This window comes from Taudactylus pleione, unplaced genomic scaffold, assembly GCF_031769625.1.
Source record: "Taudactylus pleione unplaced genomic scaffold, aTauple2 ptg000533l, whole genome shotgun sequence".
Lineage (NCBI taxonomy): Eukaryota > Metazoa > Chordata > Amphibia > Anura > Myobatrachidae > Taudactylus > Taudactylus pleione.
Genome location: NW_028284935.1, coordinates 5,020,605 through 5,038,155, shown reverse-complemented (window position 1 = coordinate 5,038,155; position 17,551 = coordinate 5,020,605). Strand labels below are relative to the sequence as shown.

General features: G+C 48.6%; 1 protein-coding gene across 2 annotated transcripts in view; it reads right to left on the bottom strand.

Annotated features, from left to right (window-relative positions):
- Positions 1-671: 671 nt before the first annotated feature.
- DNAAF9 (dynein axonemal assembly factor 9) overlaps positions 672-17,551 on the bottom strand; it is a 124,081-nt gene continuing 107,201 nt past the window's right edge. For both annotated transcript variants that reach the window (XM_088450890.1, XM_088450889.1), the window contains exons 32-37: positions 14,242-14,348; positions 9,808-9,882; positions 9,103-9,305; positions 8,014-8,079; positions 7,838-7,931; positions 672-5,564 (exon numbers count right to left, since the gene is read on the bottom strand). In XM_088450890.1, the coding sequence (XP_088307016.1) occupies positions 5,452-5,564; positions 7,838-7,931; positions 8,014-8,079; positions 9,103-9,305; positions 9,808-9,882; positions 14,242-14,348 (658 nt within the window). In that variant the 3' untranslated portion in view covers positions 672-5,451. The remainder of the gene's footprint in view (positions 5,565-7,837; positions 7,932-8,013; positions 8,080-9,102; positions 9,306-9,807; positions 9,883-14,241; positions 14,349-17,551) is intronic.

Here is a 17,551-nt window from a genome sequence, read left to right as displayed (position 1 = left end):
CCACCCACAGCTATAGCGAGCGTCCATGATGATGGTCGCGATGGTCAAAGACCATCGCGCTTGCGACGAGACCCTGCGGTAGGGTCTCGCTGCCGCAAGCCCAGGAGTGATTTTGGCTCTATCAGAGCCAAAGTCACTCCCACTGATATCATTACTGATGTCAGTGGGGCCAGACTTAGACGGTAGGCGTTCCCATGGCCGCCACACCCCCGGCACGCCCACCAAAGGGGGCGTGCTGTCAGTCACCATCGACAGCACGCCCCCTTTGGTGCGAGACCCCGAGCGACGTATTTCTCGTCGCTCGCCGGGTCTCGCGCATGCGCACAACGGGGCTCCCTCCGTCGTGCGCATGCGCAGTATCACAACATCGACCCGCTAGCGAGCGAAATTTGCTCGCGAGCGGGTCTGAATGACCCCAACAGTCCCGATCGCAGTGAGGCATTCGCACTGCGAAGTATATGCATGCGCAATACACAACAATCGTCCGTCTGCGTACGCTTTAGCGGTTATGATGCTTGCTGAATCAGGTCCTGTGTTTGTCCTTCATCCCCCCTGTCTATATAGGGGGTCAGAGGTACATTTTCCACATTGTCTACTAAGAAAAAACAGAGGCGGCAGTTAGGCGACGTGAAGTCATCAACAAACACTACAAATGACCAGGACACGAGGGAAAACAGACAATAAAATAGTTTATTGTTATCTAGCAGGTACACTGGAGTTTAGTGTAAAAATCAGATTTGCTCAATAGCAAGTAAAAACATTAAAAGTAATACAAAAATAAATGGAAAGGTCATTTCATACAATTCTCTATACTAAGTAGTAATAAATACAATAGTTAGCAAAAGCTTCAATCACACAGTTCAGTTTTACTGAAGTTACAGTAGTGTCTGTGGACAAAAAAAACCTTATAATAAAAACAAAATGAAAAACCAACAGGTAAAACCCAGCAACATAAAAAATAAAGTGAATTTGGCACACTGTTGAGTGAGTAATATATTAGCTTTTCACAATCGTGAAAGGCAACGCAGCTATTTCTCACTATTGTTTGAGGTACTTATCTTAAATTCTAAAAAATTCTAAGTCACAGTCTCTATTCTCCTAAGGTACAATTTTCCCTTTTGTTTTTTTTCAAACACCACAAGGTATTCAACAGTTTGGATTTGTGCAAAATAAAATCAGAGTGAAAACACCCCTAGAGAGGGTTTGGGACATGAGCTGTTCCCGCTGCACGCAGGGGCAATTTCCCCAATAAAAAAAAAAATAATATAAAAAAAAAAATCAAAAAAAAAAAAAAATCAATAAATAGATAAAATATAGAGAAGCTCCACCATTGAAAAATTCAATTTGTCCAGGTAGATTTATTTTCTCCGCCCTTGGATACGACCACAGAAAAACTCAGCTCTGTGCGTTGGATACGGTTGTAGCTAATCTGCCTGGGCAATAGAATTTTGGAGGGGATCCCCATTCCGAAAAAAAAAAAAAAAAAGATTTTAAAAGAAAAGGAAAAGTTTTGGGTGCAAACGTGAATTTATCTTCGTTTTATCACATTACTTCTACCGCCTATAACTTCAGCAACTCTAGACCCACTCACTCTGTGATAGAAACACAAGCTGCCACGGAAGGTCAGCAAAGGCTTGCAAACTCCTTGAGGACGCTATTCGCACTCTCCTGCGCTGACAGGTACGATGATCGCACAGTGTAATGGCACTTTTATTTATTTTTGCTGTACTCACTGGAACGGCTTCAATTTACAATAGTTAAAACAGAATTAGGTCATTCAATTTTAAACCTAAAAACAGTTTCTCTCTATTGAAGTTACAGTATATACATGTTTCATAAGACATCGCGCAGAGGGCGGCAATTCGTTCTGCCAGCGCTTCGGAAAACCACTCACTAGATTTTTTTTTTTACAAAATTCTCTTTATAGATTTCAGTCCCCAAAGAGTTTATTTTTTCTTCTTCTTAGTTCCTAAGGATATATAGATTTATGTTGTGCTCAAAACGTACATAAAAGATATTTTGAGCAAACTGAAAATCCTTTCACCAGCACTGTATGTCCCGTAAAATCGGGGGAAGGAGCCGTTAAAGAACATATGGGCGTTAATACGCCCCATGCAAGGCACCGCTATCTCACAATAGCACCACGGTCTCCTGTCATTACCAAAAATAATTTCAGCTACAAAATGAGGTAAACCGATAAGACTTTTGATACAAAGTCATATCAAATTTCTTAATAGAAGTAGTACCAGTCTGGTGAAAGGTATTTAGTTTTTTGTTTTTTTTTTACAGCTCAAAACTACTTCACAACACAAAGTGCGCTAGATTTTAAATGAGTGTTACAATCTTGTCAAACCAACTGTGTGCTTATTAAAGCGCACCCTTCGCCTACGCTAATATCCTTAAGGATCCGGCCCGTCAATCGATTCGAAGCAGACGTCAACACGGAGGCATGAGGCTCCACTTGCCTCAACGACGCTGCTGGTGAGCCGACTGGCGGCATGTTGGTCTCCCATGGGGTGTAGGCACTGGGCACAATTTAAAGTCTATTCTACATGTTTGAACAAGAAGTATCCAAACATTTAGTTCTTATTAAAAGCTGCATCATTTGTAGACCGCGCAGCCCGACGGTTCCGGTTGCACCTCGGCCTAAGTGGTTTACAATTATACTGGAGACATTTTCTATACAATCAATGTCTCCCCTACTATAATTACTGCTATATAGCGACACGACTCTATACTACTTCAGTATGGCTTTCATGAATGATTATATCCTCCGGTAGAGACTAGCAGTGTTGTTACACATCGCGCCGAGATAAGCGGTTCCGCTGCAGAGTATTCCTCAGCTAATTCCTTAAACTTTATATATCTTTCCAATATTACAAAAAAAAAAAAAGATATCCAACACCAGCAAATATACAATGACCAAATGAGCACGTCACAGTTCACTGTCCAGTGTCCAGATTGCTTGAGGGATCAATCGTTTAACAGGATCTCTCCCCCTTTGAGTAGATATGTGGGACTGCCCAGGACATTGTAAATGATCAATTGTTTTGGAACATCTGCTAATCCCTACTCGTGTTAAGAGGCACTGCGTAACTAGAGTCCATGCATAGATAAGTCACAGAGCTCTGCAATCACTAGGAGGCAACAGGCCGGTTCGTACTGATAGGACGAACGCCAAACCGACATGTTCTATGCCTCAATGTAAAGATTGGTAACAAGTCTACATCTACACCACAACACCTTAATATGGTCTTTGTTTAAAAATCATGGTATTAGCGTTAAAAGTCACAATACACAAAAAAAAAAAGCAATATAGAACAAAAACAGATCACGAGAATAATTTAACACACAAGCTGTTCGGAAGCCATTACTTACAAGAGGAGGGAAACTATTGAAGAGGAAGGCCACCATTTTGTGGGCTGAACTAATATTGAAAAGAAGGCTTCCTATAGTAAGAAGCAGTGACATCACTGGGAATTCAGTCCATCAGTAGACTGAGCAGTAACATCACTGGGAATTCAGCCTATCCGTAGAGTAAGCAGTGACATCACTGGGAATTCAGTCCATCAGTAGACTAAGCAGTGACATCACTGGGCATTCAGTCCATCAGTAGACTAAGCAGTGACATCACTGGGCATTCAGTCCATCAGTAGACTAAGCAGTGACATCACTGGGAATTCAGCCTATCCGTAGACTAAGAAGTGATATCACTGAGAGTGCAGCCTATCAGTAGACTAAGAACCAGTGACATCACCAAGAACGCAGCCTATCCATTCAGTGGAACCATGTAGATCAAAGACACGTTTTGTAGTCTTAAACGGTCTATTGCCAATAGAATTTATATTCTGCATCTTCGTGAAACTAGGCACCTTGTATCTAATGAACGAATGAGCTGTATTTTTACGAGCAATAGTTCAGCACACAATATGGCGTCCTATGTTGCATGTAGGTATACAATGCACACACCTCTATACTCCTTCAATGGAGCCCATGACTGCCTCAGCGTTGTGTGTTTCCTTGCTTTGTCCCAATCTCCGACGGACAAAGATCGGAAAATAATCCTACGGGATAGTAGAAACATTTCCACCATACAGGTGAGAAGCTGTACTTATACGCACCATTTTTTCCCAAAAAATGAAATAATTTGTATTAATTTTTTAGAAGCTGGACCTGTTATCGGAACTTCATGACGTGCCAGCAATATACAAATGTGCGAGTCTCCCATATTACGAATTTCAGTTACCTTCGCAATAGTCTACATCAAGCGCTACCCGTTTATAGGCTTATTGCGTGCCCAATGGCGGTCGCTGCCTCCAGGCGTGCAATGGTCCAAATTCTGAAAGTAACTGATGAACCCGGAGCCGGCGGCTCGGCTCTATTCTTCCCCGCACATCTGCGTCGGAGGAACCGCTATGTGGGGTAAATCCGGTAGGTTATATTGCACACAGCAAATGACAGAGCCCAACATTTATCAAGTTTAGTATTGTATCTTTACAATTAGTGCACTATAAATGTTGAGCATCTACATTATGTGACCATATAAAACATTTTATAATGAGATACCCATTTCTTACTACATTTTAACCTAAACTCGTTTATATAAAAGACAGTGACTATAGAATCTGGATGCACAGTTCTTGTGTCACCGATGGAGGAAGGGTCCCGTTTTATACAAGATCTATGACTGTGGGAAAGCGGAGGGATTAGCCGAATCTTAAAACCGTTCACTGCGGAGCTGCCGTCAGACTTAAGAGTTGGACGGAGACGGTTTGAGCGCTGCGGCAATATTAACTAGAAGACACCAATGAGGCAATTTGTGCTTGTGGGAATAAGGGCTGTGTCCCTGCGAATATTGGTGGGGGCGTGAATATTGGGGTGGGGGCCACAATGTGGCCGCCTCCAACTGAGCGGTGGACGGCTGCACGTTACAAGTAAATTATAAGAGTGATCCCTCTGTAAAGCAGACCTTTCACAAGTGCTTTTCGGACACGGACCTATACAGCAAAAGCTCCAATACTGTAAGCTAGTAAGACCAGTATATGGGAATGGAACAGTAGTGTGAAAACTGAAATACCTACATACCAGAATAAAGCACACTTCTGACGTGCGCCAGCTGCTTACATTAAGCTAATGTATGAGGACACTTGGACCCGCAGCAATTAGTGGTTCATTAAAAGCTGGTTTCTTTGTGTCACCGTTACATACATGGGATAATGGGCTATTAAGCCCGCAAGGAATCCAGACAAGTTTTTGTGAGCAGATTGAATTCATAAGGTGCAAATTGATTTATACCCCCTTCCCCCTCCCCACCCCAAGCAGACTGTAAGAGGCGCATAATCACATCACAACAGGTTAGAAATGTGTCTTCCAGATGGTGACTCTGGTTCTGCCGTCATTTCACTAATGACGGGTAACGCTGAACAGTACATCAACCAAGACTGCAGGCCTTCACAGCTTCTGCCCGAAGACGTCGTAATATTCCTGCTGTTCCAGGTCTCGGTTGTTTTTCTCAATTTCCCGGTTTACCTCTTTGATGTACTCGTATATAAACTGGTCCATTACTGGTGGTCTCACGTTAGGGAAATATTCAAACAGAAATAGATGTGGTTTCAAACTGCATTTAGAGTCACACTCTACGGCTGCCATTTACAGAGCCCAAAACCACAGGACAAGAAATCTTGTTGTGTAAAGGTCCTCGATACCCCAACAAAAACATCATGGGGCAGATGTATGAAGGTCTGGGAAGTGATAAAGTGGAAAGTGATAAACGACCAATCAGCTCCCAACTGTAGTTTCTCAAACACAGCCTGTAACATGACAGTTAGGAGCGGAGTGGTTGGTAGTTTATCACTCTGCACATTATCACTTCCCAGAGCTTCGTACATCTGCCCCCATGTCTCGCTCAGGGACACCAATGGATAAATGCACGCTTTGGCCAGTATGTAACAAACACACAAGAACGCCTTGAAATTAGTCCCGACATCCGCTCACTTTAAAGCAGGGCTGCTGCTGGGTTCTCCGGTGCTAGAGTATGCCCCACAACACCCCTGTGCTCTTTCTGATGCCCGCACGCAGAACGTGGGACTCGGAAGGTGGACAGGCACCAGCGGTTCATAAACAAAGACATAACAATGAAGTTGGAGTCTTAGTACCCAGCAGATCTTTTCTCCATTTCACCAAAAGACTAAAGAACACGTTAAATAAATGTAATTTCGTATTCAGGACCCTGGAGACAAACAGCTGCTATGCGATATGGAAACTCTAAGTCACTGTGGTTCCATCCTCCAAATATTCTCATGTTCTGTAAATGAGTTCATTAAGCTTAATTTTAATGACACTCTCCCCTACCCCACCTACAGCACAGAGACACACATATTCCCTGCAGAGACATCACAGGCACAGTGCACTAGCTAGTAACACATGACAGGGACAGATTCCCAACACAGCCCAAATGTGAGGGACAAACTCCCCCCTCAGCATAGATAACATAACAGGGACAACCCGACTCCCAGCAGAGACTACGTTGTAGTGACAGCCCCCCAGCAGAGAGGACGTTGTAGTGACAGCCCCCCAGCAGAGAGGACGTTGTAGTGACAGCCCCCCAGCAGAGATGACATTGTAGTGACAGCCCCCCAGCAGAGATGACATTGTAGTGACAGCCCCCCAGCAGAGAGGACGTTGTAGTGACAGCCCCCCACCAGAGATGACGTTGTAGTGACAGCCCCCCCAGCAGAGATGACATTGTAGTGACAGCCCCCCAGCAGAGATGACATTGTAGTGACAGCCACCCAGCAGAGATGACATTGTAGTGACAGCCCCCCAGCAGAGATGACATTGTAGTGGCAGCCACCCACCAGAGATGACGTTGTAGTGACAGCCCCCCAGCAGAGACATGATAAGGACAGACACCTCTGCAGAGACCTCATACGGGTGGATTCCTTTCATAGAATCACCACATAGAGCCCTCAGCACTGATTATTTTACATCTAAATCAGCTCACAGGAAATGTTTTGTATACTTGGAGGCTAAAACCACAGTGTATCCGTGTGACTCCAGGACCCTGCACACTACATGTGACACATTCATGTGCTGTGTGTTATGCTGCTAGCCTGTACACTACATGTGACACATTCATGTCCTGTGTGTAATGCTGCTAGCCTGTACACTACATGTGACACATTCATGTGCTGTGTGTTATGCTGCTAGCCTGTACACTACATGTGACACATTCATGTGCTGTGTGCTATGCTGTTAGCCTGTACACTACATGTGACACATTCATGTGCTGTGTGTTATTCCGCTAGCCTGTACACTACATGTGACACATTCATGTGCTGTGTGCTATGCTGTTAGCCTGTACACTACATGTGACACATTCATGTGCTGTGTGTTATTCCGTTAGCCTGTACACTACATGTGACACATTCATGTGCTGTGTGCTATGCTGCTAGCCTGTACACTACATGTGACACATTCATGTGCTGTGTGTTATTCCGTTAGCCTGTACACTACATGGGACACATTCATGTGCTGTGTGTTATTCCGTTAGCCTGCAGCTTCATCCTGGGATAAATGGAGTGATATATACGGAGCAGGTACTAGATAGCCTGCCACACACTAAGTGCTCTGTTATATGGCAAAGTGACACAAACGCATTAGTCTGAGAGGTCATATATCAGATCAGAGAGAGACTGCAGAGCTGGGACTTAGACAGCGAGAAAGGTGCGTCACAATTACGGCCAATGTTATTCTATTACTAGGAATGGTATATAAGGCCATCGTCATACAATAACCTAATCCGCACGCCCAGAAAACCAGTAACTGCAAAGGATACAGGGGTGGTAATCCATCTTCTCTCCAAGGAAATTCACAAACTGAGTTCCATTGTAGAAATACCCCTCTGGAAGAGGGTCTAAGTGACGCTTCACCTACACATGGTCCCAAATACATCGTTACAGACTATATATTATATATACATATATATACACATACCTATTCATCATGACTTACATGTATATTCCGGATTTCGTGTACAGTTAATGATCCTCTTGCTCTTAAAGCTTTCTTTTGCGGCTTCTGTGCAAAAGGTAATACAAGGCAATTAGGACGTAAATCAATAAGATGACTGAAAAAATATATTAAGTACAAAAAAAACGAATTGCAGCCAGTGACGACCGATGTCTGAGAAGTGACACGGGTATATAGGTGCGTCAGTATCATTGGATGTACACAGGTGTATGACACTGATTATCTCATTACAATCGCACCTGTCAGGGGTGGGATATATTAGGCAGCAAGAGATCACTGAAGCAGGAAAAAAGGTCCAAGGAAGTATAAATGGCGAACCAGCAACAGGAACATAGGCACCCAAGGCTCATTGATGCACGAGGGAAGTTAATCCAAGTGTTACAGTACCACAAATTGCTAAAAATGTGAATGGATGACTGATAGAAAGATGTTAGAACACACAGTGACCGCAGCTTGCTGTGTATGAGGCTGCGTAGCCAGGGAGCTGTCAGAGTGCCCATACTGATCCGTCCTTCACCGAAAGCGCCTACTATGTGTGTTTCTCTCATGTCCTGTGTCCATTTACCCTGTCTCTCTCTCACGTCCTGCCTTCCATCTACCCTGTATCTCATGTCCTGCCTTCCATCTACCCTGTGTATCTCTCATGTCCTGCGTGCCATCTACCCTGTGTCTCTCACATGTCCTGCCTTCCAACTACCCTGTGTATCTCATGTCCTGCCTTCCAACTATCCTGTGTCTCTCTCATGTCCTGCCTTCCAACTATCCTGTGTCTCTCTCATGTCCTGCGTGCCATCTACCCTGTGTCTCTCTCATGTCCTGTCTTCCAACTATCCTGTGTCTCTCTCATGTCCTGCCTTCCAACTATCCTGTGTCTCTCTCATGTCCTGCGTGCCATCTACCCTGTGTCTCTCACATGTCCTGCCTTCCAGCACCCTGTCTCTCTCTCATCCGACTTTGCAGTAAGTAGTTGAAGGACTACATACACAGCACGTCACCATGAGGCTAGGATGCTCTTCCCAAGGTCAGGAAACCTCCACCCAGTATACACCGGGTCAGGTTTTTGCATCTCACCTGCTTGACACACTGCCGGAGCCAATCCTTTACATCAGCCTCCTTGAGGGAGGAGCCAATGAACACGAGGACGCATTGCTCATGTATGTTCTCTCGCAGTTCATGCCTCGGGTCAGGCGGTGGGGTGGGTCTCTCCTCCAATGGGACTAGACTCAAAGAGTTAGCCAATGTGTTATGGCAAACGTCTACCATCTGCTCAGAGCCTGGTGGAGAAGACAAAATGTACCTGTTATCATGGAATGGGGATCGCTCGCTTCACAAATCGCTCACATTTTATTATATATGTTATACACACACACAAACCATTAACAACATCCAATAAATATATAGCTATATAAACTTTTATTATTAAAAAGAAATCGAACATTTTACAGGTTGCTTCTGGCAGTGTCATGCTGTTACTGGTGACACCTGCTCACATTGCACTCACTGGCAGATACACATATTTACATTATCTCTCTTCTGTCTGCTTCCACTCCTCCCGACCGTTCATACTTGTGGCAAAATGTGGACAGGCCAATAACAAATGCAGATTACACACAAATCTATTACAGGGAGGTGCCGGTGTAGCACTGGAAGTAGGAAGATGGGTGCTGGGTGGTTCCTTAGGGTGCTGTTAGGGCACCGTGCCGACCCCTTGGGCACACACCACTAATTACGACCCTGTTACAGGGTGCAAACCAACTAAAACAAATGTTTTCTTACCTGAAAACTTGACTCTCCCAATTATATGGTATATGTTTCCCAAGAAGGGGAAAGATTTAGTGGAGGACTTCATGGCTGCAAAGAAGAAGGTAAAAGGACAGGAAACAGGTATTAGTTACATAATCACAGTATCACTCACAGAGAGCGCTCACTGCTTTATTACAGAGGCCTGTCCCTTTATTACCTGAGCAGCAGCTGGCGGCTCTACATCAGTGACTGGCAGGGCATGCTGGGGTGTGTAGTACCATACAGCTAGGGAGCCACAGGTTACTCACTACTACCCTACAGCAGTGACTGGCAGGACATGCCGGGGTGTGTAGTGCCAAACAGCTAGGGAGCCACAGGTTACTCACTACTACCCTACAGCTGTGACTGGCAGGGCATGCCGGGGTGCGTAGTACCATACAGCTAGGGAGCCACAGGTTACTCACTACTACCCTACAGCTGTGACTGGCAGGGCATGCCGGTGTGTGTAGCGCCATACAGCTAGGGAGCCACAGGTTACTCACTACTACCCTACAGCAGTGACTGGCAGGACATGCCGGGGTGTGTAGTGCCATACAGCTAGGGAGCCACAGGTTACTCACTACTACCCTACAGCAGTGACTGGCAGGGCATGCCAGGTGTGTAGTACCATACAGCTAGGGAGCCACAGGTTACTCACTACTACCCTACAGCTGTGACTGGCAGGGCATGCCGGGGTGTGTAGTACCATACAGCTAGGGAGCCACAGGTTACTCACTACTACCCTACAGCTGTGACTGGCAGGACATGCCAGGGTGTGTAGTGCCATACAGCTAGGGAGCCACAGGTTACTCACTTCTACCCTACAGCAGTGACTGGCAGGGCATGCCGGGGTGTGTAGTGCCATACAGCTAGGGAGCCACAGGTTACTCACTACTACCCTACAGCAGTGACTGGCAGGGCATGCCGGGGTGTGTAGCACCATACAGCTAGGGAGCCACAGGTTACTCACTACTACCCTACAGCAGTGACTGGCAGGGCATGCCAGGGTGTGTAGTGCCATACAGCTAGGGAGCCACAGGTTACTCACTACTACCCTACAGCAGTGACTGGCAGGGCATGCCAGGGTGTGTAGTGCCATACAGCTAGGGAGCCACAGGTTACTCACTACTACCCTACAGCTGTGACTGGCAGGACATGCCGGGGTGTGTAGTGCCATACAGCTAGGGAGCCACAGGTTACTCACTACTACCCTACAGCAGTGACTGGCAGGGCATGCCAGGGTGTGTAGTACCATACAGCTAGGGAGCCACAGGTTACTCACTACTACCCTACAGCTGTGACTGGCAGGGCATGCCGGGGTGTGTAGTACCATACAGCTAGGGAGCCACAGGTTACTCACTACTACCCTACAGCTGTGACTGGCAGGGCATGCCGGGGTGTGTAGTACCATACAGCTAGGGAGCAACAGGTTACTCACTACTACCCTACAGCAGTAGGGTAGTAGTGAGTAGCAGGACATGCCGGGGTGTGTAGTGCCATACAGCTAGGGAGCCACAGGTTACTCACTACTACCCTACAGCAGTGACTGGCAGGGCATGCCAGGGTGTGTAGTGCCATACAGCTAGGGAGCCACAGGTTACTCACTACTACCCTACAGCTGTGACTGGCAGGGCATGCCGGGGTGTGTAGTGCCATACAGCTAGGGAGCCACAGGTTACTCACTACTACCCTACTGCAGTGACTGGAAGGGCATGCCGGTGTGTGTAGTGCCATACAGCTAGGGAGCCACAGGTTACTCACTACTACCCTACAGCTGTGACTGGCAGGACATGCCGGGGTGTGTAGTACCATACAGCTAGGGAGCCACAGGTTACTCACTACTACCCTACAGCTGTGACTGGCAGGACATGCCGGGGTGTGTAGGACCATACAGCTAGGGAGCCACAGGTTACTCACTACTACCCTACAGCAGTGACTGGCAGGACATGCCGGTGTGTGTAGCGCCATACAGCTAGGGAGCCACAGGTTACTCACTACTACCCTACTGCAGTGACTGGCAGGGCATGCCGGGGTGTGTAGTGCCATACAGCTAGGGAGCCACAGGTTACTCACTACAACCCTACAGCAGTGACTGGCAGGGCATGCCGGGGTGTGTAGTACCATACAGCTAGGGAGCCACAGGTTACTCACTACTACCCTACAGCTGGCAGGACATGCCGGGGTGTGTAGTACCATACAGCTAGGGAGCCACAGGTTACTCACTACTACCCTACAGCTGTGACTGGCAGGACATGCCGGGGTGTGTAGCACCATACAGCTAGGGAGCCACAGGTTACTCACTACTACCCTACAGCTGTGACTGGCAGGGCATGCCGGGGTGTGTAGGACCATACAGCTAGGGAGCCACAGGTTACTCACTACTACCCTACAGCTGTGACTGGCAGGACATGCCGGGGTGTGTAGTGCCATACAGCTAGGGAGCCACAGGTTACTCACTACTACCCTACAGCAGTGACTGGCAGGACATGCCGGGGTGTGTAGTGCCATACAGCTAGGGAGCCACAGGTTACTCACTACTACCCTACAGCAGTGACTGGCAGGACATGCTGGGGTGTGTAGTACCATACAGCTAGGGAGCCACAGGTTACTCACTACTACCCTACAGCTGTGACTGGCAGGACATGCCGGGGTGTGTAGTACCATACAGCTAGGGAGCCACAGGTTACTCACTACTACCCTACAGCTGTGACTGGCAGGACATGCCGGGGTGTGTAGTGCCATACAGCTAGGGAGCCACAGGTTACTCACTACTACCCTACAGCTGTGACTGGCAGGGCATGCCGGGGTGTGTAGTGCCATACAGCTAGGGAGCCACAGGTTACTCACTACTACCCTACAGCTGTGACTGGCAGGGCATGCCGGGGTGTGTAGTACAATACAGCTGGGGAGCCACAGGTTACGCACTACTACCCTACAGCTGTGACTGGCAGGACATGCCGGGGTGTGTAGCACCATACAGCTAGGGAGCCACAGGTTACTCACTACTACCCTACAGCAGTGACTGGCAGGACATGCCGGGGTGTGTAGTACCATACCGCTAGGGAGCCACAGGTTACTCACTACTACCCTACAGCAGTGACTGGCAGGACATGCCGGGGTGTGTAGTACCATACAGCTAGGGAGCCACAGGTTACTCACTACTACCCTACAGCAGTGACTGGCAGGACATGCCGGGGTGTGTAGCACCATACAGCTAGGGAGCCACAGGTTACTCACTACTACCCTACAGCTGTGACTGGCAGAGCATGCCGGGGTGTGTAGGACCATACAGCTAGGGAGCCACAGGTTACTCACTACTACCCTACAGCTGTGACTGGCAGGACATGCCGGGGTGTGTAGTGCCATACAGCTAGGGAGCCACAGGTTACTCACTACTACCCTACAGCAGTGACTGGCAGGACATGCCGGGGTGTGTAGTGCCATACAGCTAGGGAGCCACAGGTTACTCACTACTACCCTACAGCAGTGACTGGCAGGACATGCTGGGGTGTGTAGTACCATACAGCTAGGGAGCCACAGGTTACTCACTACTACCCTACAGCTGTGACTGGCAGGGCATGCCGGGGTGTGTAGTACCATACAGCTAGGGAGCCACAGGTTACTCACTACTACCCTACAGCTGTGACTGGCAGGACATGCCGGGGTGTGTAGTGCCATACAGCTAGGGAGCCACAGGTTACTCACTACTACCCTACAGCTGTGATTTTCAAACCTATTTATTCATTACGCTGGGAAAGTGCTATTGTTACGAGGCCACAAAAGAGACTGATCCTAACAGGGGGCATATATGACAATCAGGGGAATGAGATAACTCCTGCTGAATGGTGAGGCACTGGATGTACTGCACTGCTGCACAATTTATATAAGTATACACAATGATTTCACATTATCACATCTCTTACAGTCAATTGTTTGCAATTACTGTATCCAGCAAAACCTGCGAGTTTCACAATTTACACATTGCAAGAAATACACATTGGTGCTTATCAAAGCCTTACTTCACTAACAAATACAACTTTAAAAGAACTTCCACCCTAAGGACCCTGTGTATATAAGAATCATGCAGCTACTCTGAGTTGTGGGTTACATACACTCTCTAAATGAGGTCCAGTCTTGTTATGGTGCCCCCTGATACACAACCCAAATAATATCCACACTTGGTGTTTAACTCCCGGTGAAGTCTAGACAATAACATGGCATTAGGTGGGTGTGGCACAGCAATTCCTCACTGGTTGAAATGGCTCCCTATGGAGACCATATGCCATCAGAGAGCCACTACTAAAGAGTGTGTCTACCCAAAACCTCCAGGACAGGTAATGGGACTCAGTCTCTGAGCTCTATGCTCACAATATGCTGCTATAGCCTTTAGTTATCCAGCAAAGCATGTCACGGTGCCAGTCTGCTCACCTTTACATCTGCTCATGAACAGAGCCTTCTCCAGGTGCCGGCTGAACCACACACTGACATGGTCCATCTTTGGTGACACGGGTCCGGCTAGGAATTTGCCGTCATACCTGGAATCCAGAAAATACATGTTTTCCCCTGTGGTGCTAGGAGGCACATTTCCAGAAGTAACGTCATGGATCAGGTTAGCAGGAATATTTTGAATACTAAGCAACATGTTTTAACGGGAAACAGCTTTTGTGTCCAAGTAAGAGAAGCCTGAGGGGTCTCCTCTCCCCGCCCACATGAGGCCAGTCAGATGGTTTAGAAAGCACACCTACCGTACCACCATAAGGTATAGGAGCAGGCACCTGGGGAGGTAGCTGAAATGCCGGCTGTCGGAATACCGGCACCAGAATCCCAACTGTAAGTAGTGGGATAACAAGAGATATGGTAAGAACTTACCTTTGTTATCTCTGTTTCTACGAAGTCCATAGGGTCCACAGGGTTGACCTTGGGGTATAGCTGGATCTGGATCCATGGGCACCACGCAGTTAAAGCTTTAGCTGCTCCCAGGATGCACTTGGGTCCGTCCTCCTCTATACCCCGCCCCCGGCCACAGCAACTCAGTTGGTAAGTAGCCAAGGCCGGAGGAGGAGACTAAACAGAGAGAAGGAAGACTGGAACACACAAGAAACCATACTCACAGAAATGGGAGACGGAAAACCGGTGACCAGCCACACAGCCCATTTGAAGCCAGGTGCGTCAGGGCGGGCGCCCTGTGGACCCTATGGACTTCGTAGAAACAGAGATAACAAAGGTAAGTTCTTACCATATCTCTTGTTTTCTACTTCAGGGTCCATAGGGGGTCCACAGGGTTGACCTTGGGGATGTCCCAAAGCAGTACAACTAAGGGCGGGGACGCTCCTGTGCTGAAAGGAGTACCCGGCGCCCAAAGGATGCATCCGGAGAGGCAAAGGTGTCAAACGCATAGAACCTCAAAAACGTTTGAATTGAAGACCAAGTGGCCGCCTTACACAGCTGAACAGCAGAAGCGCCACGTCTAGCAGCCCAAGAGGGACCCACAGAACGAGTGGAATGAGCCTTAACAGAGGCTGGCACAGGTAATCCCTCCTGTGCATAAGCCTCACAAATAACGGAACGAAGCCAACGGGCTAACGTTTGTTTGTTGGCAGGCCAACCCCTCTTGTGAAAACCAGAGAGGATAAACAAGGAATCAGACTTCCTAACCGAAGCCGTCCGGTCTACATAAATTCTAAGCGCCCGGACCACATCTAAGGAAGTCTCACCAGCTGAAAGATCAGGGGACTGAAAAGCTGGCACAACAAGTTCCTGATTAATATGGAACTTCGAGACCACTTTGGGCAAAAACTCAGGACGAGTGCGGAGCACCGCTCTGTCCTGGTGAAAAATCAGGAAAGGAGGGCGACAGGAAAGCGCCCCCAATTCAGACACCCTCCTGGCCGAAGCAATTGCCAGGAGAAAAACCGTCTTAAATGTCAGCCACTTGAGCTCCACCGCCTCAAGAGGCTCAAACGGAGGACCCTGCAGGACCCGTAGCACCACCGCCAAGTCCCAAGGAGCCACAGGAGGCACAAAGGGAGGCTGGATCCTGAGAACACCCTGGAAAAAGGTGTGAACGTCTGGTAGTATTGCAATCCGCCGTTGAAACCACACGGACAAGGCGGACACATGAACCTTCAGAGATGCAAGGCGTAAGCCGAGATCCAATCCTGACTGAAGAAATTCCAAGATCCTAGAAACTCGGAACACCTGAGGATCATAATGTCTGGACTCACACCACTGAAAGTAAGTGTGCCACACTCTGTGATAAATCCGTGCTGAAGCAGGCTTGCGTGCCCTGAGCATGGTACCAATAACCGAACTGGAGAAGCCCCGAGACCTCAAGACGGCTGTCTCAAGAGCCACGCCGTCAAAGACAGCCGACCCAGATCCGGGTAAAGGCAGGGCCCCTGAGACAACAGGTCCCGACGCTGAGGAAGAAGGTACGGAGCGTCGATGGAGAGGCTCCTGAGATCGGAGTACCAAGGAAGTCTGGGCCACGCCGGAGCTACCAGCACGAGCGTGCCGCCGTCCTGCTTGAATTTCCGCAGAACCCGAGGAAGCAGGGATATCGGAGGAAACAGATACGCCAGGTGAAACGTCCATTTCACCGACAGCGCGTCCACCAGACTTGCACCTGCGTCTCTTGTCCTTGACCCATAAACGGGCAACTTGTGATTGTGACGTGAGGCCATCAAGTCCAGCTCCGGCAGTCCCCACCTGTCCACGAGTAGCTGAAACACCTCTGGGTGAAGCGACCATTCCCCGGGATGCACGTCGTGACGGCTGAGGAAGTCCGCCTCCCAATTGAGGACTCCGGGGATGAAGACCGCCGAGATCGTTGGAATGTGACCCTCCGCCCAAGTCAGGATACGAGACACCTCCGACATCGCTGCCTGACTGCGAGTTCCGCCTTGGTGATTGATATACGCCACCGTGGCGTTGTCGGACTGCACCTGTACCGCCCTTCCGTGAAGAGCGGGGCCGGACGACTGCAGGGCCCTGTATACTGCCCGCAGTTCCAGGATGTTGATGGGGAGAAGTGCTTCTTCCGCTGACCAACGACCCTGAAGCGACAAAGAGCCGGTCACTGCCCCCCAACCCCGGAGACTGGCATCCGTCGTGAGCAGGACCCAGTCCGGGATCCAAAGTGGGCGCCCCTGGACCAGATGAGCTGTCTGAAGCCACCAAGCCAAAGATAGCCGAACGTCCGGAGACAACACCAGCACCTGAGAGCGGATCCGGTGAGGTAACCCGTTCCATTCTGATAGAATCAGCCCCTGCAGGGGCCGGGAATGGAACTGGGCAAATTCCACCATGTCGAATGTCGACACCATGGACCCCAGAACTCTCATTGCCGAATGGACCGACAGGCGGCAACGGCTCAGGCAACTGCGTATCCGCAGCTGTAGGGAGGCGACCTTCTCCGGAGTCAGGAAGATCCTTTGCTGACGCGAATCCAGCAGGGCTCCCAAATGAACCATCCGCTGTGATGGAATCAGGGAGGACTTTTTCCAATTTATCAACCACCCGTGTGCTTGCAGGCAAGCGATCGTCAGGTGGAGATGTTGAAGCAGTACCTCCGGAGAGCTCGCCAGCAACAGGAGGTCGTCCAGGTACGGCAGCAGCCGTACATTCTGGTTCCGAAGATGTGCGGCCATGACCGCCATAATCTTCGTGAACACCCTCGGTGCCGTGGAGAGACCAAAGGGTAGCGCCCGGAACTGATAGTGGTGTTGAAGGATAGCGA